Source organism: Protopterus annectens, chromosome 7.part0 (genome assembly GCF_019279795.1).
Source record: "Protopterus annectens isolate FY-2018-M chromosome 7.part0, PAN1.0, whole genome shotgun sequence".
NCBI lineage: Eukaryota > Metazoa > Chordata > Ceratodontiformes > Protopteridae > Protopterus > Protopterus annectens.
The window spans coordinates 218,299,748-218,326,342 of NC_056739.1; the positions used below are offsets into that span (position 1 = coordinate 218,299,748).

The 26,595-nt window shown below is 43.7% G+C and overlaps 1 protein-coding gene across 1 annotated transcript in view; it reads left to right on the forward strand.

The window, feature by feature from the left end:
- AMPD1 (adenosine monophosphate deaminase 1) overlaps positions 1-24,121 on the forward strand; it is a 238,292-nt gene extending 214,171 nt beyond the window's left edge. Inside the window, exons 14-15 of the mRNA XM_044076719.1 lie at positions 15,605-15,715; positions 23,844-24,121. Coding sequence (XP_043932654.1) covers positions 15,605-15,715; positions 23,844-24,002 — 270 coding nt within the window. The 3' untranslated portion in view covers positions 24,003-24,121. The remainder of the gene's footprint in view (positions 1-15,604; positions 15,716-23,843) is intronic.
- Positions 24,122-26,595: the final 2,474 nt, after the last annotated feature.

The following is a 26,595-nucleotide window of genomic DNA, read 5'->3' on the forward strand; positions in this document are numbered from 1 at the left end:
AGTGAAGAGCAGGCACCACCTGGGTGACACACAGTGAAGAGCAGGCACCACCTGGGTGATATACAGTGAAGAGCAGGCACCACCTAGGTGACACAAGGTGAAGAGCAGGCACCACCTGGGTGATAAACAGTGAAAAGCAGGCACCCCCTGGGTGACACACAATGAAGAGCAGGCACCACCTGGGTGACACACAGTGAAGAGCAGGCACTATTTGGGTGACACACAGTGAAGAGCAGGCAACACATGAGAGACGACAGTGTAGAGCAGGCACCACCTGGGTGTTATACAGTGAAGAGCAGGCACCCCCTGGGTGACACACAGTGAAGAGCAGGCACAACCTGGGTGACACACAGTGAAAAGCAGTCACCACCAGGGTGATATACAGTGAAGAGCAGGCACCACCTGGGTGATATGCAGTGAAGAGCAGGCACCACCTGGGTGACACACAGTGAAGAGCAGGCATCACCTGGCTGACACACAGTGAAGAGCAGGCACCATCTGAGTGACACACAGTGAGGAGCAGGCACAACATGGGTGACATACAGTGAAGAGCTGGCACTACCTGGGTGACACACAGTGAAGAGCAGGCACCATCTTGGTGACATACAGAGAAGAGCAGGCACCACCTGGGTGACACACAGAGAAGAGCAGGCACTACCTGGGTGACACACAGTAAAGAGCAGGCACCACCTGGGTGATATACAGTGAAGAGCAGGAACCACCTGTGTGACACACAGTGAAGAGTAGGCACCACCTGGGTGACACACAGTGAAGAGCAGGCACCACATGGGTGACATACAGTGAAGAGCAGGCACCACCTGGATGACACACAGTAAAGAGCAGGCATCATCTGCGTGACATACAATGAAGAGCAGACAGCACCTGGATGATACATAGTGAAGGACAGGCACCACCTGGGTGACACACAATGAAGAGTAGGCACCACCTGGAAGACACACAGTGAAGAGCAGGTGCCACCTGGGTGACATACAGAGAAAAGCAAGCACCACCTGGGTGACACACAGTGAAGAGCAGGCACTACCTGGGTGATATACATTGAAGAGCAGGCACCACCTGGGTGACACACAGTAAAGGGCAGGCACCACCTGGGTGACACACAGAGAAGAGCAGGCACTACCTAGGTGACACACAGTAAAGAGCAGGCACCACCTGGGTGATATACAGTGAAGAGCAGGCACCACCTGGGTGCTATACAGTGAAGAGCAGGCATGACCTGGGTGACACACAGTGAAGAGCAAGCACCATCTGAGTGACACACAGTGAAGAACAGGCACCACCTGGGTGACACACAGAGAAGAGCAGGCAGGCACCTGGGTGACACAGAGTGAAGACCAGGCACCACCTGAGTGACACACAGTGAAGAGCAGGCACAGGGGAAGCAGACAGGCTTGAAGAGAGAAAAATAATAAATGTGGACTGGGTACTTAAAGACACACAGTGAAGAGCAGACACCACCTGGGTGACACAGAGTGAAGACCAGGCACCACCTGAGTGACACACACAAGAGCAGGCACCATCTGGGTGGGTGACACAGAGGAAGAGCAGCACCACCTGGGTGACACAGAGTGAGACCACCACACACAGTGAAGAGCAGGCACCATCTGGGTGACACAGAGTGAAGAGCAGACACCACCTGGGTGACACAGAGTGAAGACCAGGCACCACCTGAGTGACACACAGTGAAGAGCAGGCACCATCTGGGTGACACAGAGTGAAGAGCAGGCACCACCTGGGTGACACAGAGTGAAGAGCAGGCACCATCTAGGTGACACACAGTGAAGAGCAGGCACCACCTGGTGATATACAGTGAAGAGAAGGCACCACCTGGATGACGCACAGAAAAGAGCAGGCACTACCTTGATGACATACAGTGAAGAGCAGGCACCACCTGGGTGATATACAGTGAAGAGCAGGCACCACCTGGGTGACATACAATGAAGAGCAGGCACCACCTGGGTGACACACAGTGAAGAGCAGGCACCATCTGGGGTGACATACAGTGAAGAGCAGGCACCACCTGGATGACACACAGTGAAGGGCAGGCACCACCTAGTGATATACAGTGAAGAGCAGGCACCCCCTGGGTGACACACAGTGAAGAACAGGCACCACACCTGGGTGATATACTGTGAAGAGCAGGCACCATCTGGGTGACACACAGTGAAGAGCAGGCATCACCTGGTTGATATACAGTGAAGAGCAGGCACCCCCTGGGTGAAACACAGTGAAGAGCAGGCACTACCTGAATGATATACAGTGAAGAGCAGGCACCATCTGGGTGACATACAATGAAGAGCAGGCACCATCTGGGTAACACACAGTGAAGAACAGGCACCACCTGGGTAACAAACAGTGAAGAGCAGGCACCACCTTGGTTTTATACAGTGAAGAGCAGGCACCACCTGGGTGACACACAGTGAAGAGCAGGCACCACCTGGGTGATATACAGTGAAGAGCAGGCACCACCTAGGTGACACAAGGTGAAGAGCAGGCACCACCTGGGTGATAAACAGTGAAAAGCAGGCACCCCCTGGGTGACACACAATGAAGAGCAGGCACCACCTGGGTGACACACAGTGAAGAGCAGGCACTATTTGGGTGACACACAGTGAAGAGCAGGCAACACATGAGAGACGCACAGTGTAGAGCAGGCACCACCTGGGTGTTATACAGTGAAGAGCAGGCACCCCCTGGGTGACACACAGTGAAGAGCAGGCACAACCTGGGTGACACACAGTGAAAAGCAGTCACCACCAGGGTGATATACAGTGAAGAGCAGGCACCACCTGGGTGATATGCAGTGAAGAGCAGGCACCACCTGGGTGACACACAGTGAAGAGCAGGCATCACCTGGCTGACACACAGTGAAGAGCAGGCACCATCTGAGTGACACACAGTGAGGAGCAGGCACAACATGGGTGACATACAGTGAAGAGCTGGCACTACCTGGGTGACACACAGTGAAGAGCAGGCACCATCTTGGTGACATACAGAGAAGAGCAGGCACCACCTGGGTGACACACAGAGAAGAGCAGGCACTACCTGGGTGACACACAGTAAAGAGCAGGCACCACCTGGGTGATATACAGTGAAGAGCAGGAACCACCTGTGTGACACACAGTGAAGAGTAGGCACCACCTGGGTGACACACAGTGAAGAGCAGGCACCACATGGGTGACATACAGTGAAGAGCAGGCACCACCTGGATGACACACAGTAAAGAGCAGGCATCATCTGCGTGACATACAATGAAGAGCAGGCAGCACCTGGATGATACATAGTGAAGGACAGGCACCACCTGGGTGACACACAATGAAGAGTAGGCACCACCTGGAAGACACACAGTGAAGAGCAGGTGCCACCTGGGTGACATACAGAGAAAAGCAAGCACCACCTGGGTGACACACAGTGAAGAGCAGGCACTACCTGGGTGATATACATTGAAGAGCAGGCACCACCTGGGTGACACACAGTAAAGGGCAGGCACCACCTGGGTGACACAAAGAGAAGAGCAGGCACTACCTAGGTGACACACAGTAAAGAGCAGGCACCACCTGGGTGATATACAGTGAAGAGCAGGCACCACCTGGGTGCTATACAGTGAAGAGCAGGCATGACCTGGGTGACACACAGTGAAGAGCAAGCACCATCTGAATGACACACAGTGAAGAACAGGCACCACCTGGGTGACACACAGAGAAGAGCAGGCACTACCTAGGTGACACACAGTAAAGAGCAGGCACCACCTGGGTGATATACAGTGAAGAGCAGGCACCACCTGGGTGATATACAGTGAAGAGCAGGCATGACCTGGGTGACACACAGTGAAGAGCAGGCACCACCTGGGTGACACACAGTGAAGAGCAGGCATCACCTGGGTGACATACAGTGAAGAGCAGGCACCACTTGCATGATATTCAGTGAAGAGCAGGCACCACCTGGGTGATATACAGTGAAGTGCAGGCACCACCTGGGTGACACACAGTGAAGAGCAGGCACTACCTGGGTGACATACAATGAAGAGTAAGCACCACCTGGGTGGCACACAGTGAAGAGCAGGCACCATGTGGGTGATATACAGTGAAGAGCAGGCACCACATGGGTGATATACAGTGAAGAGCAGGCACCACCTGTGTGACACACAGTGAAGAGCAGGCACCACCTGAGTGACATACAGTGAAGAGCAGGCACCACCCGGGTGATATACAGTGAAGAACAGGCACCACCTGGGTGACACACATGAAGAGCAGGCACCACCTGCATGACACACAGTGAAGAGCAGGCACCACCTGGGTGACACACAATGAAGAGCAGGCACCACCTGGGTGACATACAGTGAAGAGCAGGCACCACCTGGGTGATATACAGTGAAGAGCAGACACCACCTGGGTGACACACAGTGAAGAGCCGGCACCACCTGCGTGACACACAGTGAAGAGTAGGCACCACCTGGGTGATACACAATGACAAGCAGGCTCCACCTGGGTGACACACAGTGAAGAGCAGGCACCACCTGGGTGACGGGTGACACACAGTGAAGAGCAGGCACCACTTAGGTGATATACAGTGAAGAGCAGGCACCACCAGGGTGACACACAGTGAAGAGCAGGCACCACCAGGGTGACACACGGTGAAGAGCAGGCACCACTTGGGCATACCTCTCAACTGTACAAATTTTCGCAGAATGTCCAGATTTTTGCCTCGTATTTTTGGTCTGTTTTTCATAAAATTGTGGTTTTCTGTCAAATAAGTGGTAAATCTTTAAAGACCGAAGTTAGAAAATAAAGACAGACATTTGAGTTTTGGACTTCGTATCCTTCAGAAAATTCATGCTAATGCAAAACCTGTTATTCTATCAACATTCTAAGTTTTTTAGAGCAATATCTAAAATTGTCCCTATTTTTTTGGGCCTTTATCCCACTTTTACTTATGGCTTTGTCCAGATTTCTTACTGTAAGAGGTTGAGAAGTATGCACCAGGGTGACATGCAGGTATGGAACTAATAAGTCATAGAAGCAGGTTATTAGAACAGAGCTTAAAGAAAAGAGTCTGGAAGTGAGTAAGGGACTGACATTGGATGAAGAGACAAAGGGGAAGCAGACAGGCTTGGAGAGAGAAAACGATATAATAAATGTGGACTGGGAAAGGATGTGAGCAGTCTGGAGGCAGAGGTTGAAAAGGAAGACAACAGAGCCTAGGGCAAAGAAAAGAGCTTCTCAGAGAAGGTGAAAATGAGGTACACAAGCATAACTGAATTGATTGAGATGTTGCGGGCTGGTACTTCTGTAAAACCACAGCAACAAACAGACTCTGATACTTAAAGACACACAGTGAAGAGCAGACACCACCTGGGTGACACAGAGTGAAGACCAGGCACCACCTGAGTGACACACAGTGAAGAGCAGGCACCATCTGGGTGACACAGAGTGAAGAGCAGGCACCACCTGGGTGACACAGAGTGAAGAGCAGGCACCACCTGGGTGATACACAGTGAAGAGAAGGCACCACCTGGGTGATGCACAGAAAACAGCAGGCACCTCCTTGGTGACATACAGTGAAGAGCAGGCACCATCTAGGTGACACACAGTGAAGAGCAGGCACCACCTGGTGATATACAGTGAAGAGAAGGCACCACCTGGATGACGCACAGAAAAGAGCAGGCACTACCTTGATGACATACAGTGAAGAGCAGGCACCACCTGGGTGATATACAGTGAAGAGCAGGCACCACCTGGGTGACATACAATGAAGAGCAGGCACCACCTGGGTGACACACAGTGAAGAGCAGGCACCATCTGGGGTGACATACAGTGAAGAGCAGGCACCACCTGGATGACACACAGTGAAGGGCAGGCACCACCTAGTGATATACAGTGAAGAGCAGGCACCCCCTGGGTGACACACAGTGAAGAACAGGCACCACACCTGGGTGATATACTGTGAAGAGCAGGCACCATCTGGGTGACACACAGTGAAGAGCAGGCATCACCTGGTTGATATACAGTGAAGAGCAGGCACCCCCTGGGTGAAACACAGTGAAGAGCAGGCACTACCTGAATGATATACAGTGAAGAGCAGGCACCATCTGGGTGACATACAATGAAGAGCAGGCACCATCTGGGTAACACACAGTGAAGAACAGGCACCACCTGGGTAACAAACAGTGAAGAGCAGGCACCACCTTGGTTTTATACAGTGAAGAGCAGGCACCACCTGGGTGACACACAGTGAAGAGCAGGCACCACCTGGGTGATATACAGTGAAGAGCAGGCACCACCTAGGTGACACAAGGTGAAGAGCAGGCACCACCTGGGTGATAAACAGTGAAAAGCAGGCACCCCCTGGGTGACACACAATGAAGAGCAGGCACCACCTGGGTGACACACAGTGAAGAGCAGGCACTATTTGGGTGACACACAGTGAAGAGCAGGCAACACATGAGAGACGCACAGTGTAGAGCAGGCACCACCTGGGTGTTATACAGTGAAGAGCAGGCACCCCCTGGGTGACACACAGTGAAGAGCAGGCACAACCTGGGTGACACACAGTGAAAAGCAGTCACCACCAGGGTGATATACAGTGAAGAGCAGGCACCACCTGGGTGATATGCAGTGAAGAGCAGGCACCACCTGGGTGACACACAGTGAAGAGCAGGCATCACCTGGCTGGCACACAGTGAAGAGCAGGCACCATCTGAGTGACACACAGTGAGGAGCAGGCACAACATGGGTGACATACAGTGAAGAGCTGGCACTACCTGGGTGACACACAGTGAAGAGCAGGCACCATCTTGGTGACATACAGAGAAGAGCAGGCACCACCTGGGTGACACACAGAGAAGAGCAGGCACTACCTGGGTGACACACAGTAAAGAGCAGGCACCACCTGGGTGATATACAGTGAAGAGCAGGAACCACCTGTGTGACACACAGTGAAGAGTAGGCACCACCTGGGTGACACACAGTGAAGAGCAGGCACCACATGGGTGACATACAGTGAAGAGCAGGCACCACCTGGATGACACACAGTAAAGAGCAGGCATCATCTGCGTGACATACAATGAAGAGCAGGCAGCACCTGGATGATACATAGTGAAGGACAGGCACCACCTGGGTGACACACAATGAAGAGTAGGCACCACCTGGAAGACACACAGTGAAGAGCAGGTGCCACCTGGGTGACATACAGAGAAAAGCAAGCACCACCTGGGTGACACACAGTGAAGAGCAGGCACTACCTGGGTGATATACATTGAAGAGCAGGCACCACCTGGGTGACACACAGTAAAGGGCAGGCACCACCTGGGTGACACACAGAGAAGAGCAGGCACTACCTAGGTGACACACAGTAAAGAGCAGGCACCACCTGGGTGATATACAGTGAAGAGCAGGCACCACCTGGGTGCTATACAGTGAAGAGCAGGCATGACCTGGGTGACACACAGTGAAGAGCAAGCACCATCTGAGTGACACACAGTGAAGAACAGGCACCACCTGGGTGACACACAGAGAAGAGCAGGCACTACCTAGGTGACACACAGTAAAGAGCAGGCACCACCTGGGTGATATACAGTGAAGAGCAGGCACCACCTGGGTGATATACAGTGAAGAGCAGGCATGACCTGGGTGACACACAGTGAAGAGCAGGCACCACCTGGGTGACACACAGTGAAGAGCAGGCATCACCTGGGTGACATACAGTGAAGAGCAGGCACCACTTGCATGATATTCAGTGAAGAGCAGGCACCACCTGGGTGATATACAGTGAAGTGCAGGCACCACCTGGGTGACACACAGTGAAGAGCAGGCACTACCTGGGTGACATACAATGAAGAGTAAGCACCACCTGGGTGGCACACAGTGAAGAGCAGGCACCACGTGGGTGATATACAGTGAAGAGCAGGCACCACATGGGTGATATACAGTGAAGAGCAGGCACCACCTGTGTGACACACAGTGAAGAGCAGGCACCACCTGAGTGACATACAGTGAAGAGCAGGCACCACCCGGGTGATATACAGTGAAGAACAGGCACCACCTGGGTGACACACATGAAGAGCAGGCACCACCTGCATGACACACAGTGAAGAGCAGGCACCACCTGGGTGACACACAATGAAGAGCAGGCACCACCTGGGTGACATACAGTGAAGAGCAGGCACCACCTGGGTGATATACAGTGAAGAGCAGACACCACCTGGGTGACACACAGTGAAGAGCCGGCACCACCTGCGTGACACACAGTGAAGAGTAGGCACCACCTGGGTGATACACAATGACAAGCAGGCTCCACCTGGGTGACACACAGTGAAGAGCAGGCACCACCTGGGTGACGGGTGACACACAGTGAAGAGCAGGCACCACTTAGGTGATATACAGTGAAGAGCAGGCACCACCAGGGTGACACACAGTGAAGAGCAGGCACCACCAGGGTGACACACGGTGAAGAGCAGGCACCACTTGGGCATACCTCTCAACTGTACAAATTTTCGCAGAATGTCCAGATTTTTGCCTCGTATTTTTGGTCTGTTTTTCATAAAATTGTGGTTTTCTGTCAAATAAGTGGTAAATCTTTAAAGACCGAAGTTAGAAAATAAAGACAGACATTTGAGTTTTGGACTTCGTATCCTTCAGAAAATTCATGCTAATGCAAAACCTGTTATTCTATCAACATTCTAAGTTTTTTAGAGCAATATCTAAAATTGTCCCTATTTTTTTGGGCCTTTATCCCACTTTTACTTATGGCTTTGTCCAGATTTCTTACTGTAAGAGGTTGAGAAGTATGCACCAGGGTGACATGCAGTGAAGAGCAGGCACAACCTGGATGACATACAATAAAGAGAAGGCACCACCTGGGTGACATCTTTATGTTTCCACACCTTGTGTTAAGCTGAGCAGTAAGATTGGCCAGAACTGCAACAAAATAACAGAATTAAGTCAGGGGTCTGTGCCACTAGGTCCCCAGAAGCCATGGATATTTATATACTCTGAAGTGCATTTTAGAGTTTTTTTTAACAAACTTTTGGTCCAATGATGGCCTTTACAAAAATCTTCACTAAGGAAAGAAATTCTGTCTTATTTTCTTTCAAGGAATAAATAAGTTGTGTCCAAGCTTTAATATTCAAAAATGTCAAAAATAGTATTTCCGATAAATTGAGATGACAAACGTTTATGATAATATAAAAACACATACCTGAAAATGCTGCCTGCCTCCCTGCCCCCAAAAATAAAAGTCCTTTCCTATGCACCCCTCTGGTGGTAGATTGGGATTAAAGTGAAAGAACAAATGGCTACAGTCATGCATGTAAAACTGTTGCTGTCACACACATGCACATTATGTCTCCTCACTTCTACCCCCAAAAGAATCCACAAAGATCCAAGTCAGGGACTGATTTTAAATATTACTCTTATGTACTCAGAATGTTGCTAGATTAACAGGTTTTGCATTTACAAGCATTTTCTGAAGGAGACAAAGTCTGAAACTCTCACGATTATCAATATTTAATAACAGCAATCCACAAAAATTTGTGAAAACCGCAAATCTTGAATATAACAAAACATGAGGCAAGATCAGAAACGTTTGAGAGCAAAAACAGACACAACCATCAATTATAGCACTTTTATGACTGTATAACTATAGATATCCACTTACAATCAAATACTTGCATAAATAATGGCCCAAAATCATATTTTAGCCAACTGCTGTCAGAACCATCCAGGGAAACTCACTGCAAACACCCTTTTCCCAAGAATGTATGCTTAGAACATTGCTAGAATAATATGCTTTACACTGCATTTTCTGGGGGATATGAAGTCTAAAACTCAAATGTCTGTTATTATTTAGCAACTGTAGTACTTTGGTTGATTTGCCAGGGGAAAAAAAAGGAAAATCAGATTTTTGATGTCTTTGGGTCCCCTGTTGTAACCATCACAGAGGCACTGGGAACTAAAGTCGGGTGTCACGATGCCAGGGTAACCCTATGGGCTAGGCTTGTAAAGGCTCCAGGGCCTTCTCTTTAAGTAAAAAAATGCTGCATGTCTTTACTTAAAAATAAAATAGAAAAATGACCTGTGGGCAAGTAAGAAACAGTTTTTCTGCAGACCACACTTTGAGCAGTACTGGTCTATAATGCATCCAGGTTTCATGTTACTCTTCACTCTTTTTAGTGTCAAATAAATGTGCCTAATGGTTAAGGTGTTTGCCTTACAACCACAAGGTACAGGGTTTGAGTCTCACAAGGGATAATTGGCTAGGCTTAAAAACAAAATGGCTTGCAGGGGCAGTTAGCCTAGTACTAATCTATGAACCTCTCTATATATCTGCCTTGGTTCAGGTCCTCCCTGTGTTGACAGCTGACATAGGGAGGAAGGAGACAATCGGGGAATACACTGGCTGTCCAAGGAAGCAAGGCTGTGGAATGGTAGGACTATGTGCCAATAACTGACTCCTTTTCTGTCCAGAGGGGAAGGCCTTGTTTAAAATTAGGTCAAGAAGGGTATAGTTTATAGATTTATTCACTTAATAACCTGGTAAATTTGCTGGTCTAAATATTATTTTCAGTCACCTGATGGGCCAGTGGCAATACAAAGTAAAGGTGTAGACATCACATGTGATAAACAATGGTAGACTTAAAGTTATTCTGCAACAGAGATTTGCAATTAGTAGTACAAAAGTCACACTGACTAAATATCACACAGTAATAAATAGGCATTTACCTTATAAAACATTATCTGATAGAATTGAAATTACAGAGAAACATGATTGTTTATCTTTTTTTTGCTTGTATTCATTTCAGTGGGTGAATGGCCTGGTCCAGACCTAGGCTGAGAGCCTGGAAGTACCAACAAGAGCTTAAAGTAAAAAAAAATCAAACTCAAGTAGATTGAGCAGAATACTCCGTTATGAAACTGTCATTTACTAAAAAAAAAAAAAAAATTAATCAGTTTGTGTTGTAATAACAATCAGAGAGGACTAGTAAGACATTCAGGTAGGTTAAAGTGCTAGTAAGGCTTACAGGCAGGTTTAAGGATTAACAATACAGAAGGGCAGGCTTAAGGACTATTAATACTTACATGGACGCTTAAGCTAGTAATCCCTATAGGTAATTTTAAGGATGTTTACAGGATGATGCCACAGCCTATGAAGTGAGTAGTAAATTAGCAAATAATGGCAATAAAAGTGGGAAGTACAAGGGTTATACTTTTCCCAGGCCATGGGAAGCAATATGCTGAACAACCAAGTATCTTCAGCCCTGCCCTGTTCCCTCTATTAAATGCACCAGGAACCAGTGGGTAGCTAGTTTTGAATGTTTTAAATAATATCAGGTGTATGTGTTTCCCTCTGAGCCCACATACATAATAGAAAGACAGATTTTCATATCAGATAAAAAGTCACTTGACCATGCTAGACTGTTTCCATACTGTTGGGGTAATCTGCAGATGCTAGTCTAATTTTTCCCAGCCTCACAAATAAATTTCTGTTTATTTCCTGTCTTGCAAAGAAACAAAGACTCAAGGGGAAACAGTCTGTGAAATTATCTTAACTGCTGTTCTATTCATTCAGATTTCTGCTATATATCTTGGTCATAGGGAATACACAATCTGCGTAAATGCTCCAGTAAACTAACAGATACAAAAGTATCCAGTTACTTCTATTCCTTGGCTAACAGCCACATCTAAGCAGTTAAGCATGTCAGTCACTTTCTCATATAACATATAACAAATTCCACTTCACAGCTGCTACGCGGTTAATATATACAGATGATTTCAGATACATTATCACCTGCCAGCCCAAGAAATCTCAAGAGTACAGTCCTTTTACCTCAAAAACCTAAACTGTTTTGTATGACTTCAGCAGATGCACTTAACGTTGGTTAATTTTCTGTTTTCTGAAGTTTACAAGTAAAGGATTCCCACTGCTACTTTTAACATGCCCAGTGTAATGCATGGAAATCATGTTCTTTCCAACTAGAAGTCTGTCACAGAAGTTAGTAACCTTGTGCAGTTTTCTTTCTGAAATGCAGTTAACTGCTTGTTATTCATTCCTTGGTAAAGTAAAGACCAGTTGGAAGTGATCACTTTGTAGATTTATCCCACTGAAATAACTTTCCAAATACAGTGACAGCAAAACAGATAAAATTAATAAAGGCTCCATACTCTAACCAAAATGTAGTGAATTTTTTTTCATCCTGCCTTCTCTTATTGAAAACTGTATAACGCAGACAGACTTATTTCAAATCCAGAAGTCCTCTGCATAGTGCCAACCATCCAGTTATCTCCCTGCATGCACTGTTTAGGCAAGACGTTGTTTTATGCCCTCATACAGGCAAAATGAAGGGCATTCTCAATAGGACCTGCCTTTGTTTTACATTCCCCAGCATCAGAAAAACTCCTTCACTCTCACACAATGTGATTATGCAGGCAGATGGATTTATATGACCATGTCACAAAGGCTACTGCGGCACAGATGTTCATCACTGACTCACTCAGAGGCTACAGCAGTCTGCTACACAGAGACTGCCTGTCCTGAGCTACCTTACAAAGTGTCAGCATGTGTGCACCCTTGCGCTGCTTGGTAATATGAACAGCTGCTCAGTAGTATGACACAGTATTCCTTTATGCTGTGATACATTACTACTGGAATCAGGTTAGCAATCAGTCATCTGTTGTATACCATACATCAAACTGATTGCTTCTGGAGAGAAATGACAGCCTACTGGGTTTGATGAAAAAATATCCTGTGCTACAGCAATGTCTTTGTAAAGGAGACACAATGCAGATTCACAACTGCCCTTTATAAGCTGTGCACTGCACATTTAGAATTACCATTTGTGATATGTCAAAGCCACAATGTAGTATTGTGCCAGAGCTATAAGACTTCATCTGTCTAGCAACATTGTGGCAGATGTTGTGCTGTGAGAAAGCTTTCTGGTGACTGCCAGCAAATAGGTTCATAGGTGAATACTAGGATAACTGCCCTGAAGGGCCATTTTAATCCTAGCCAATATCTTGAGGTCAAAATTAAACCCTGAACCTTGTGTTTATGAAGTAAAGACCTCAACCATTATGCCAAACCACCCGCAAGTTGTTGTGTGATGGGAGTATAGTCATCATTTTACAAGCTTGTAAAAGAAAACATTTGACAGATTCACTGTGATTTTAATTTTCTTCTAATTGTTAAATGTTCCCTTTTAGATTTTAAGTCCCTGATGGTGGTGCTGGTTGTATAAAGTACCTTTACTATGAACATTTTTACATTAGCTTTGTTGGGTGCAGCAGATACCTTGCACACCACCAGTGTTCCTCGTCATTATAGCTTCATATGATACTGTTGGAAACATCTTCAGTATAACATTCCTTCAGCCAGTTGTGAAACATGATCCCACCCTGATACGTTAATACATTTGTTGGTTCTGGGTTGCAAGCAGCCTCCCTGAGCTGGTATGTGGAATAACCTGTCTTTGGCCATCATTCCTCTAGAGCAAAGTACTAGGCCACAGTGCAAGTGGGTGAGCTGTGGTACCAGTAGTTTAACAGCAGACTGAATGCTGGATTTCAGCTCCCAGGTAAATGGCAATAATTGTACCCGTTAATATGGACATTTGGAAATTCCTTCTGCTGCAGCGCATCCAACAGTTGGGGGGCTTCTCAGATTTCAGTTTCATGCTTAATTCCCTTTTACCTTGGTAATATACTAACACTATGTTGTAGTGATGGAAGGAACATAATGCTGCAGTCTGCCAATGCTGCTACTGTACATTAATAACTATGCCACACCTAACCATCAGCATAAAGCCAATTAGCTTATGCTTTATACATTTCTACTTGCCATCTCAAATGCTCTCTTTCCACATACATTTTTCTAGCTCTTTGTCAAAAAAAGATGGGCAGAGCTAACTTCCATATCTTTAAAAACAATCTTTTTTTATCAGATTTACTACTGTTTACATGAAGAAAGGTCTTCCAGTGTCTTCCCTTAATCTGTCACTGTCTTGATTTGTGTACATATTCATAGTTCTGCCAGATGTACAGAGGTATAAACTGTAGCATCTGTACATTGTTTTATCACCATGCTTTACTCTGACCTTCCTCCTTATCTTTATTTAAACCATCCTCATATCTGGAGACAAATTAGCTGGGTAAAGGGCAGACTAGATTGGCCCAGCCCAAATAACCCTTATATACCCCCATATTCTATTCCTCCTAGATGTCCCCACATCATTTTTAGTTGTTTCTAGGTGTTCTTACAATATACATATTTTATTTATATAAATATATAATTGTCTTCTAGTTGGTAATGGTAATATAAACTACTAGGAAATCATAGTTCATTACATATCTTGCACTGCATACAGTTAGCTCCTGAATAAGCTGCCCATAGCTTTAATTGTTCTACTTGTGAAATAAACTCTATGTAAATAATTTATTTTAAATATATGCAGTACATTTACCAGTTGAGTGTTATTGAAGATGCATAACCGTAATACGTTTAAATCAATATATAATGCAATGACTAATGTATAATGTTCATGAATATTTAATAAAAAGACGTCTGATGTTAGGCATTTGTGTAAAAAGGCACTCTATAGATGTGTCTGTAATTACCTACATCCATTGATCGGGCAATATAATTTTCATAATGGGCAGCAACTCATGTCATTGCTTCATCTTACAGTAGTATTACTGTAGTAACTGTTCTAATAAAGCCAGTTTTTTCAGGTTCACTGTCTAAGTGTGCATGCCTTAAAGTTTCCCCCCACAGCAGTATTATCCTAATAAAAATTGCATACTAGACAATATATTTGCAGAAGAGAGCTTTACAAAGAAATAACATGTTTTATATAACCAGTAAGATGCGTCAGGTAAGTTCAGAAAAGTTTATCCCGAGGCAGTGCAATGAAAGTGACATTTTAAAATGATCATTTTCCAAAACTTGGATGTCCAAAATGTTTTAATTGAACCATACACATTTAAAGTACTATGCAGGGCTTTCCCCCATATCCCCCATAATTATGTATTATTAAATCCAAGATTGTGTTCAATTTAAGGAAAAACTTGTTTGTTGAATCTAAAATGTGATGGATAATTGAATTTCATTGAAAACAAATCAGCAGCAGGATTTTCCCCTTTGGACTATCCATAAATCATTTGATAACCATGTCATGTAGTAGATAATTGGGGGGGGGGGGGGTAACCACACTCTGTGTGATACTGTCATGCAGAGTAACAGAGTGGCATACCCACATAAAAACAAATCACAGCCTACAAACCACATGCTGAAATGTACTATATGTTTGTTTTTACAGTTTTGTTTGTATTTTTTATGATTGAGCACCCCCTTGACACCATGATTTCTGTTCTTCAGAGCAAACCTGGGATGTATAGCTGATAGAACTTCATTAAATTCCTGCTCCTTTTCTTACTGTGATAGTGAAGCATTTAGTTTTGCATTTACTTTAGACTTGTGAGGCTTGAACCAATTGTTTTTGTAGTGTTTTCTAGCACCATTTGACAACTGGAACTGTGTAGTTTGATAGATTAGTCCTAATAATGAGGAATATTGGTTTTCTTTTCCGTACTGATAGGAACCCCTCATGGAAGAATATGCCATTGCCGCCCAGGTGTTTAAGCTCAGTACATGTGACATGTGTGAGATTGCAAAGAACAGTGTTCTGCAGTCTGGTTTATCCCATGAGGTATGGTATTTTTTCTTTTATAATTATATCAAGGTATTTTTTTTTTTTGCATTTTTTAATCTATCAAATTTCCTTTTGGTTCTCAACATTATTTTCAGACATGCATGCTATCAAAGCATTTTCTTATAATCACTATGTTCTGTCTTATAAAGCAATCACAAATTAAAAATCACTGCTTGTAATTGTATTGATGTTAGATATTTACACCACAGTAATGCTGCATCTTGTGAGTATGTGAGTGTCTTGCAAAGCATCTGCCCCTCCATATGATGAGATACGGACTGATAAGGAGAAGAGCATTTACCCATATGTTCCCAACAGCAGCACCAGGCTAGTCTGAAAACTGAAAAATGGGATAGCCAAGGATGTTAACAGATAAATGAGACCACTTACGATGTACAAAGGCATGGATACAGTAGCCCTCGTTTTAGTATATGTAGTTCACAATGAATATTATCTGCACTTAATGTTGCTTATTTCAGTGGATGAAAGGGCATACTATTTTTGCTAAAAGCAAAGTTTTTTTCTATGAAAAATGTATGGGGCATGTCAGTCTTAAACAACTTTAACACTGCATACCTGGAAATGTCTTGTTGTTTTGTCCCCTTTGATCTGTATAAACCTGCATTAAGAATCTGCTCTTGCTTGAATTTTTGTGCATGACACAATATTCTCTGCCAAGGAGTACCAGGGACAAGGGGCATGTATTTGTTGCGTTTGTGAACAGTTCAGCACGAAATAACAATTCTGATGCAGGAGCACAGCCCGTATAAAGGAACACACCCCCTATATATGTTCAGAATTGTTCTCCTTCTCCCATGTTTAAATACAGCCTACATCATGTTTGGGTAACAAAAAGAATATGCTCCCCTGCAAAGGCTCTGACATCCGTGGTAACCACGATTGCTCTTGTGTACAATCCTCTCTCTCTCTCTGATGGTATTTCTCGGTGTTAAAATGAAAGCTGCTTAACAGAACATGCAAAGTGTAAACCAGCTTCTTAACAGACATTTATGAGGAAAGGGCGGAGATGCAGACTGGATCTGATGTAGGTCTGAAATTTCCAAGGGTCATAGAATGCTTTGGGTGTAAGTCTGAATTTATCTCAGGTCAGTTCAGAATGGCTTGTCTGAAGACGTGATACTCCCAAGGAGAACAGATGATTCTAGGTACAGATGATAGCGGCTATTTAAATGCAGAATGGACTGAGTACAGATAGATGCACAGAAATATGATTTATCCATTTCAGTGCATTGTCTCCTTTTGGTGTTTGTGCTGGGCTGTCAGTACACCTGTGCCAGACAGAAACCTTGACCCTACATGTCAGCAGTCATGCAGACTGTAACAACTGATTCACTGTATCCCACCCCAGCTCATCTTCAAGCTGATACATTCCTGCAAAGCCTTCCTTTCAAATATAAGTGCGTGTGTGGGGTCAAAGCAGTCAAGAAACGTTATCATATTTTGTCGTCTGCTTTTAGTTTTGGTCATGTTATCCTCACTCAAATATACATTCTGTTTTAGGATTTACTGTGTTATAATCCCTTTATAAAATGAAAACAGCTGTATTGTAGTTTTGCAACTATACCCTATAGGAGGCTGAAGATCAAGATGGCAGAGAATTACCAGCCAGAGAACAGAGTGCACCAGCTGTAGCCAAGAGGCCTTGCGGCATGAACTCCTTGGTACATAGCTATTTACAAGCAGGAAAAGTAACATAACTTGCAAAGTCCCTACCATCAGACTGATAGGTATTGATCTTTTTCAGGTATTCCACCTGTACGATACATCAGGATGATTTATTATAACTTATTAGCATCATATACTATGATACCTACATATACGCAGCACGAATGTACACAAGGAGTGCTGGCCTCATATGTATTGTGGTTACATTAAATCTTTAAAGAACATAGGACCAGGAGAACATTAAAGAGACTACTTTTATGATAAATCCAGGGTCTTTAAAAGCACAGTCATTTTGTTTCCTGACTTTACTTTTCTATTTCATTGTTACTCTAAAATTCAGCATTTGGATGGTCTTTTCAAAAGCAGACTTTGGAGATCAGCCTTCTCCTTCCACAGCTTGCATAGCCCATGGAAACAACTGGAGCAATTTTGTGAGGTAACCTAGGTCACTGTCTGTGGAGCATAAACGCTAGGGGATGATACCCATCATATACTTCACTGTTGTAGACTCTTCACATATGACATTTCTGCCACAGAAGGCCTGATATCTGACCCAACTTCCAAAGCTTAACATCCTTCCCATTCTAGACCAGGCAGGCACACTGTCCCACACTGACATTGCACATCTGTGGTATAAGAAAGATGCTTTCCAGGGACATCTTTGGTTCTTTTTTACCAGTTTGAGAGCACAATGTATGCATAATGTATGCCTCCAGTGTGTCATCAGTCCCTTTTCTCAGCCTGGCTTTCAGAGTAAGCAGATAAGTACATTCCTGGGGAAATTCTTGTATATTTTTCTGTATAGTTATAATTGTAGAAACTTTGCAGGAATCAGAGACATTAGGCGTCAGTGGTTACTAAAAAAACAATTTAATTACCTGTGGAAAGAAATTCTATAGATGGAATTTCATGCTCAGTATTTTGACTGGGAATAGGGCAGAATGTTCACTAAAAAGATCATAAAATGGAGAGGTAAATCTCTCCAAACCTACCTCAACAAGAAAAATATCAACACTCTACCCAGAACCACCATGGCATTGTCCAGACTTCCACAAACTCTCCACCAAAAAATCTCAAAGCAAATGAGAAGCAGCCTCAAGAGGAAAACTATCAGGAGGTCAATGAACGTCTTTCAGAATAGGAAAGGCTCCCCAGCTTGAGGACATTGGGTATGGTGAGATTATTTTGAAGCCCCTGCTCCAACATTTAATTTGGCAGAGGCCTTTGGACTTAATCCTTTGAAGGTTGACAAATATTTGGATGACAGCACATTCTCCTAAGCTGAAATCAGTCTGTTATTGGCTTATCTAAATGCCTCCCCACAGGCCTCTGTTCCCAACACAAAGATGAGTTAGGTATCCCCTCTATCTTAATCCATGTGGAAGTCCATGGAAGTAAAGTAGAGATCTGGGCTGCCTACCTGTACCTTGAGGACTTCAAGATATTCAATCTACTAAAAGTAGGACCAAGTCATCCAAAACTTGGATAGTCACCAGCTTGCCACAGCTTTAGCTGGGCATGCCCTTCACCATTCCCCATCCCAGACCCCTTCTCAGGATCTGATGAAGCTCATCCAGGATTTCATATTATTCCTGTAAAACCTGCAACCTTCCTCAGATCAGCCTTCAACGTACAGGTTCCCTTTTCAAAAAAGAAAAAAAGGTGACCTTCACCCACTGAGGACTGTCTGACTCATAGGCGGATTAGTTGGTTTATGACTCCCAGATATCCCTCCACCCCACCCCCAGGTATGACTCAGACACTGAGAACACCCTATCATCTGCTTCATCACCAGAGACTGTCTCATTTGGTTACACCCTGGGATGAAGGATCATTTTAGACTGGAATCTATGGAGTATCTCAGAACAATTTGGTGCCACAATGTTATTCAACTCCCAGAAAAGATACAGAGAACTTCTGGGTCTACCAAAGCCAAACCTGTTAGCCGTACCTCTAGTCACTGAGGCCCTAGAGGATGCCTTTGCTAGTGCATCTCTATAGCCAGGCTTCATATCCCTTGCTCCCAGGAAGTGACACCTGTTTGTAAGACTGTGGATTACTGCAAGTACCTGTACAAAAATCCTGCTGCTGATTAATGTACTGTTTTTCTGGATGCCACCAAGAGGGTCAAATGAAGTTCCATCCAAAAATCCACTTCCCACTTTTAAGGAGAGTAAAGTACTTGACTGTTTTGAGAAAAAAAATTATAATTCTGCTACCCTGGTCTTTATGTTCTTAAAATGCCAAACATATACGTTGATGTAGCTCATAGTTCATAGTTCATAGTTTAGTACACTGTCTGATTTGAAGAACAAGGCTTGGGAAGATGGAGGACAAGACCCAGAAAGACAAGGATGCTGGAAATATACAACCTGACCTCTCAGGTTGGAAGGTGGCTGCATCACATAGAGTGGCAGCCATTAGATTAATCATTGTGATCTAACAGATCCTCATAGATAACGCCATACTGACTTGGTGAATTAACAAACAAGGAGGCAGTTGGTCATACCTCTTGTCCTTGTTGGCTATGTAGGCATGGAATCTACTCCAGATTCAGAAATGGCCCTCAGAGCATCCTACATCCCTTCTATGGAAAACTCCCTTGCAGACAGGCTAAGCAGGACAGAGGCATGTCCTCACAAATGGATGCTAAACACAGATATCTTTCTGGATCTTGTCCACAGAGGTATGTGCCGGTAATAGACCATTTGTTTAGAAATACAACTTGTTGTCTGTTGAGGAAAGAGACAACTCAGAAACTTTTGCTTCAGAATGTCAGCTCAAGAATCCAGGGAAACAGAGAGCATCTGTTTCAAGTGGGCAAGCCTGTTTGTGTAAGCTTGTCTTCCAATCTCTCTGTCCTCTCACTAATTCAGAAGATAAAGGAACAGAGACCAAAATGTTAGTCACAGCTCCCTTTTGGGTGAGTCAGCATTGGGTCTGTTGTCCACATCATGTAACAATGATATAACCTGTCCAGATGCCTCAGCATGTGAATCTTCTGACCCAAAATGAAGGGGAGGCATTCATGAAACCCCAAACCGAAGATGCTAAGCCTGAGCGCTTGGATGATTTAGGTCTCATTCCTTTTAGGTGCATGTTTTCCAATAACACACCCATTATATCAAAGGAGGCTATGAAGCCAAATACAAAGAAACTTTACCTAGCTAAGTGGAAGAGATTCTCCCTCTGTTGCAAAAGGAGGGGTCAGAACCCGAAACACAGACTTTTGTGTCCACGATCCACAAATATCTGTCAAATCTTTACAAATGAAGGTAGTTTTATACAACTGTAAAAGTACATTTCTCTGCTATTTCATCCTACATGCCATAGAATCTCAACCAGACCCCCCCCCCCCCCATGAAGGAACCTACTCCATCATGGAACCTCAACTATGTCTTGGAGAAGCTGACATTACCTATTTTGAACCATCTACTTCTGCTTCCTTGAATTTCTTGACCAGGGAAACTATCCTTTTATTGACTGTTACCTCAGTCAGAAGTATTTCAGAACTAAAGGTCCTTATGTGTGACTAACCTTTTCTAGTCTTCCACAGGGTAAGGGTCAGTCTATGCAGCAACCCTTCTTTTGTGCCCAGAATAGTAACTAAGTTGTCCTTGAATCAGGGCATTCACTTCCCAGTGTCCCAGTGTTCTTGCCTATACTCTCAAACCAAAGGAAAGGGGATTCTACACTCACTGTATGTGCAGAAGCACTTGAGGATTGTATCTATACAGGACAAAATACAATAAAACAAACAGACGGTCTTTAAATAGCTATTCCATCATATTTGCTTTTGTTACTCTTTTCATGACAAGAGAGTATGAGGACAGGTAAGGGTCCATTCTACTACAGCCCAGCAGGCACTACTGTCATAAGTGGGTGGGGGGGGGTCAGCACTCAGGCTATTTTAGAAGCCTCCTTCTTGTCCTCAGTCCACACCTGGAAACATTACAACCCAAAGATTGCTTCTATGGCCAGGGCAGGATGTGCCATAGCCTTCCTACAAAGGCTACTTCAGCCAGCCACCCATTGGTCCATGAACTTTGGGAAGACCACCTCTTCAGAAAATCATAATATGAACATTGTTCAGGAACCTAAATAATTGTAGATGTTTGGGTATATTCACTGTATGCTGTCTGTCTTTCTCTCTCTGCCTCCAACCCTCTTCTTCCTTCCCTGTGGGCATTTGAGGGCTGGGGTGGGTACACAGTCACCTTTCCTCCCTTCTTCCTTATCTGTCACCACCACAAGGCATCATCAAGTTGACTTAAACCTTGGAGAAGCATAGTGACAGTCCTTCTTCCCTGGTCCACATAAGTAATATATGCTCTAGATCAGCCAAGTGTTCCTTTAGGCTGCCAGGGAAAGAAAGAACCAACGACTGGACAGGTGAACATCTTTCTTATACCACAGATGTGCTGGTTTTCAGGTGGCAGGGCACCCTAGATGGTGAAAGATGCTAAGATCTGCAAAGCGAACCAGATGTTAGGCTTTCTGTGGTATCGGTCCCAAATGTGAAGATAACTGAAACAGTGAACAAACTCGATCATCTATAGTTACGTTAAGTTCCTTATACAGCTGTACTTCCCAAAACTGAATTATGAATGCAGACAGATGAGTCTATAATAGTGACATTGAAAATAATTCACATGTGCCTTTAACAATTAATATAACATTCATCTCTGATCTCTGGGACTTGTACATAATGTGATGTTAGCTTTCTAAGGAGATTGTCACTTTGTGACATGTAGAATATGCCTAAGTAACTTGCTGGTGTCAGTGGCTTAACAGGTAGATCATTTGCTTTTGATACTGAAAATCAGAAAGGTTGTGGGTTCTGCTCCCATACCAGGTGCTTGGATCAATTTTTCCAGTATTGTTATTGTGGTGCAGCATTAGGGGGTACTGCACTTCTGATTGTCCTGTTCTTCAGATGAGACATTGTATGGAAGCTCCCATCTGCCTGAGCTGGTAGTAGGTCAGGTGAATGTAAAAGATCTCTCAGCAGTTATTGAAAAGAGCAGGGTCCTTATTTATGTTCACCACCATCAGTATTATTTGCACATTATCATATCTTTTATGATCTTCAATTTTCATACATGTTTATAAGAAAAAGAAAGAATAAACATTCCATCCTCCACTCCTTATATCATAATCATTTTTTTATTATACCACTATATAATATGTCACATCTTGCCTTTATTCCATGTAACAGATATCAATTTCTCCTAATCAGTATGAATACCACCTCTGGTCTCCCCGAATAAAGGCTGCTGGCCTAGTTGAAATAATCTGGCCAACAAAGCATAAATAAAAGTAAAAATAAAAATAAATAAAATAAAATGTATCAACAATATCCAAACTTTGGACTTACACTGAGTACTGTAGTGTGTAACATACAGACTCACTGTCCTTCCCTGTCTTCCTCTGGGATCAACATATCCCGTAATATTGCATATATCACCCAGCATAATCCACATATCTCATAATATTATATTGATTACCAGAGTCACTGAGTACATTGTCATTAAGCTGGTTTGTCTCTGTCTGTACCTGTTGTTAGAGACTGAGCTCCATTTTGCTAATGGCTTTATATTTAGACTGGCAGTCTAAAGTATATCACAATGGTAATTACAGGGCTCTAAGAGCTGCATTATTTTCTGGGAACACATTTGTCACTAAGGCAGAGAAGAGCAGGGCTGTTACTAACAAGAGAACTATTTTTGAACTATATCTTTGGCATATTAATCTAAAGAAATTTGTTAGGCTGTAAAGAGTAACCATATGCTTTTTAAGACACTTTCGCCACCATTTCTTTTAGACAGAAAATGACTGACATCAGTTGACCTAAGGCCAGCCCTGTGTGAGTGTATGAGCAAGAGCGAGAGAGAGACTTATTTATTTATTTACTGCATGAACTAGTAATTTTTACAGTTCTACCTAATCAGTGTATTGGCTTTATCAAGTTTTAAAGTAATAAATGAAAGTTTTACGTGTGTGTGTGTGTGTGTGTGTGTGTGTGTGTGTGTGTGTGTGTGTGTGTGTGTGTGTGTGTGTGTGTGTGTGTGTGTGTGTGTGTGTGTGTGTGTGTGTATGTGTATGTGTGTGAGTGTGTGTGTGTGTGTGTGTGTGTGTGTGTGTGTGTGTGTGTGTGTGTGTGTGAGTGAGTGAGTGTGTGTGTGTGTGTGTGTGTGTGTGTGTGTGTGTGTGTGTGTGTGTGTGTGTGTGTGTGTGTGTGTGTGTGTGTGTGTGTAGTTGGGGGCTGCCTGTTAGCACTTACCACTCACTGCTGACTCTGTTAGTTGCTAAACAGTGAGAACACGATAACTGTTGTATTATCTAAAAGGCTAAAGGTTTACAACAAGTGCTTGAGTCTTTCATGCTTCTGCAAAGATGATATAGAATATTCTAACCTGTCATTATTATACCTTTACAGGAAAAACTGTGTTTCCTAGGGGAGTACTATCGCAAAGATGGCCCAGAGGGAAATGACATCCGGAAAACAAATGTAGCACAGATCCGAGTAGCCTACCGTTATGAGACTCTGTGCTATGAACTCAATTTGATTTCTGAGGGTTTGAAATCATCTGATTAAAAAGGCCAAGTACATATCTTGGTGGTTTGGCCTGCCTCTTTAGTTAAGTCAGAATCTGTATGAAACAAGATGGACTGACAATAAAACACTGAAGCTGTTCATTTCTGTTGTGATTCTAACATAATTGTACTGTCATTATTCTCAAATGCAATCACTGTTTCTCAAAAGATGAAAGCATTTCTTGTTATCTACACTGTTTGCCTTGTATCTCAGTAGATGGACAACTGTATTTATGTCTACCTACACTCACAGATGTATCTGCTGGAAAATACCATGGCCATTTTCTGAAAATGTTGTGGGTTTCTGCAACTTAGATATGTCATGCCTGTTAACACGCTGTAGTCTTAAGCACTTTGTCCATGTTGGCATGAACACATATTTTCATGTCTTGTTTATCATACCTCTCAACTGTCCAGATTTTCACACAATGTCCAGACCTTTGCCTCATAATTTTGGTCTTCTCAATAAAATATCTGGTTTCTGGTGAATCATTAAGGATTAAAGTTACTAAATAAAAAACACACGAGTCTCAGACTTTGTACCCTTCAGAAAATGCATGCTAACACAACACCTTTTGTTCTAGCAACTTTCTAAGTTTAGAATAGCAATATTTAAAATTTGTCCCTATTTTTAGGCCTTTGTCCACCCATAATTTTTAGCTTTATACATGTTTTTTGCTAAGAGATTGAGAGATATAGTTTATTTACAGGTTACTGTTTCCTGGGTAAAGTAGTGGGTATAGCAGTCTTGTGCAGAAGATATCATAACAGCTACCAACATTTTATATTTTAATTATTTGATGCTTGTCTGTAACTATGTTATTCAATGACTACAATGAACAATTAACATCTGTCAGCAGTCTAGGTTAAACTACCTCAAACAGTCTTAATGTAGCCCTACTGAATGACAGGGACTAGAATATAATTCAGTGTCAGTAAGTGCACCTCACTGCAGATTGTTACAACCATGTCAGTTTTTACATACAGTAATGTTTTCCTTGCCAGCTACAGTAATGTTCTCCTTGCCAGCTACATTGGTGTGCAGGGGTAAAGCCCCAACTGTGACCCGTGTGACCTTCATTCAGTTAGTGGCTGAGGTGCCTGCAGAAGCTAGCCATAAGGAGGAGGTATTACATGCTCACCTGTTCCAGGGGAGGGGGGTGAGGGTTGTGTAGTGGGTGTAGTCATCTCAAAAGTCCTAGTGGTGATGCAGGAATCATGAAAGAAAAGCCATTGCTATGGTAGCTAGGAAGGTAAACAGGGAGACATTATGTCAAGACATAGTCATACTGTCTTGTTAGCCATCTGAATTTCCATATCACCGCTTAGGTGCGGGCATTTCCCTCATGACATAATTGTTGTCCCACCTGGATGACAATAGAAGCCCTGCCTTCTCTACTCTTCTCTCTCTGTTCATGAAGAAGAGTATAGCTTGAATGGACATAGAGGTTTTCTTGTCTGCACTGATGGGACCTATCCAATGAAGGGACATGCAGGGGTGCCTTACAGTGCTGTGGCTTCAGGAAGAAAGGAGCCATAGGAGAAAGTCAGTGATGTCAAGTCAGTGGAAATCTGGGGAAAACAAACAGATGAAAAATAATAATGTCATCTGTATGATACCACAGCCATACAATACACTTTCTCACCAGACAGCTTTATTTTATTTATTTATTTAACATTTGTTTACCAGGAAAGTCCAACTTGGAACAAAGCCAGTTTTCAGCAGAGGCCTGGGGAGAAACATTCCAGACACATATCTTTGTAATGTGGGAGGAAACCGGAGCACCTGGAGGAAACCCACACGAATGCAGGGAGGACATGCAGACTCTGCACAGAAGGCACCCCAGCTGAGAATTGAAGTGGAGAACCTCTTGCTGTGAGGTGACAATGCTACTGCTGCCCCACTGCGCCATCCACAGCACATAAACATATTTGTTTATGTAAAACAAATACCATTCCATAAACTTAAATTAACAATAGCAAATACAACAAAAGGAAACACAAGAAAGGTTTAATTAAGCAATTGATTTATCATTATTTCATTCCGTTTCTAGTTCCTAAGCTGTAAATACATTTCCTAGCATGGTGCTTTTCCATTTCATGTTTCTATATGTGAATACTTTACTGCAGCAACTCAAGATTCATTTGATAAATGTGGTAGGACAATCCAGAGAGGTCTTACTGGGAAGATAATTCCATCTGCAAAGGGTGCAGGTATTTATTACTGTATCGTATTTTCTTTCAATGTTCATAATCCTAATCTTAGCAGTGAAACATTATTTTATTTTATTTATTTATAACATTTGTTAACCGGGAAAGTCCGACTTGGAACAAAGCCAATTTTCAGCGGAGGCTCAGGGAGAAATGCTCCAGATGCATGTCTTTGTAACGTGGGAGGAAACCGGAGCACCCGGAGGAAACCCACATGAACGCAGGGAGGATATGCAGACTCCACACAGAAGGCACCCCAGCCGAGAATCTAACTGGAGAATCTCTTGCTGTGAGGCGACAATGCTACCGCTGCACCACTGCGCTGTCCAACACATTATCCCTTCCCACTTTCAAAACAGTGTGTGTCGAATGTCCAACTGTAA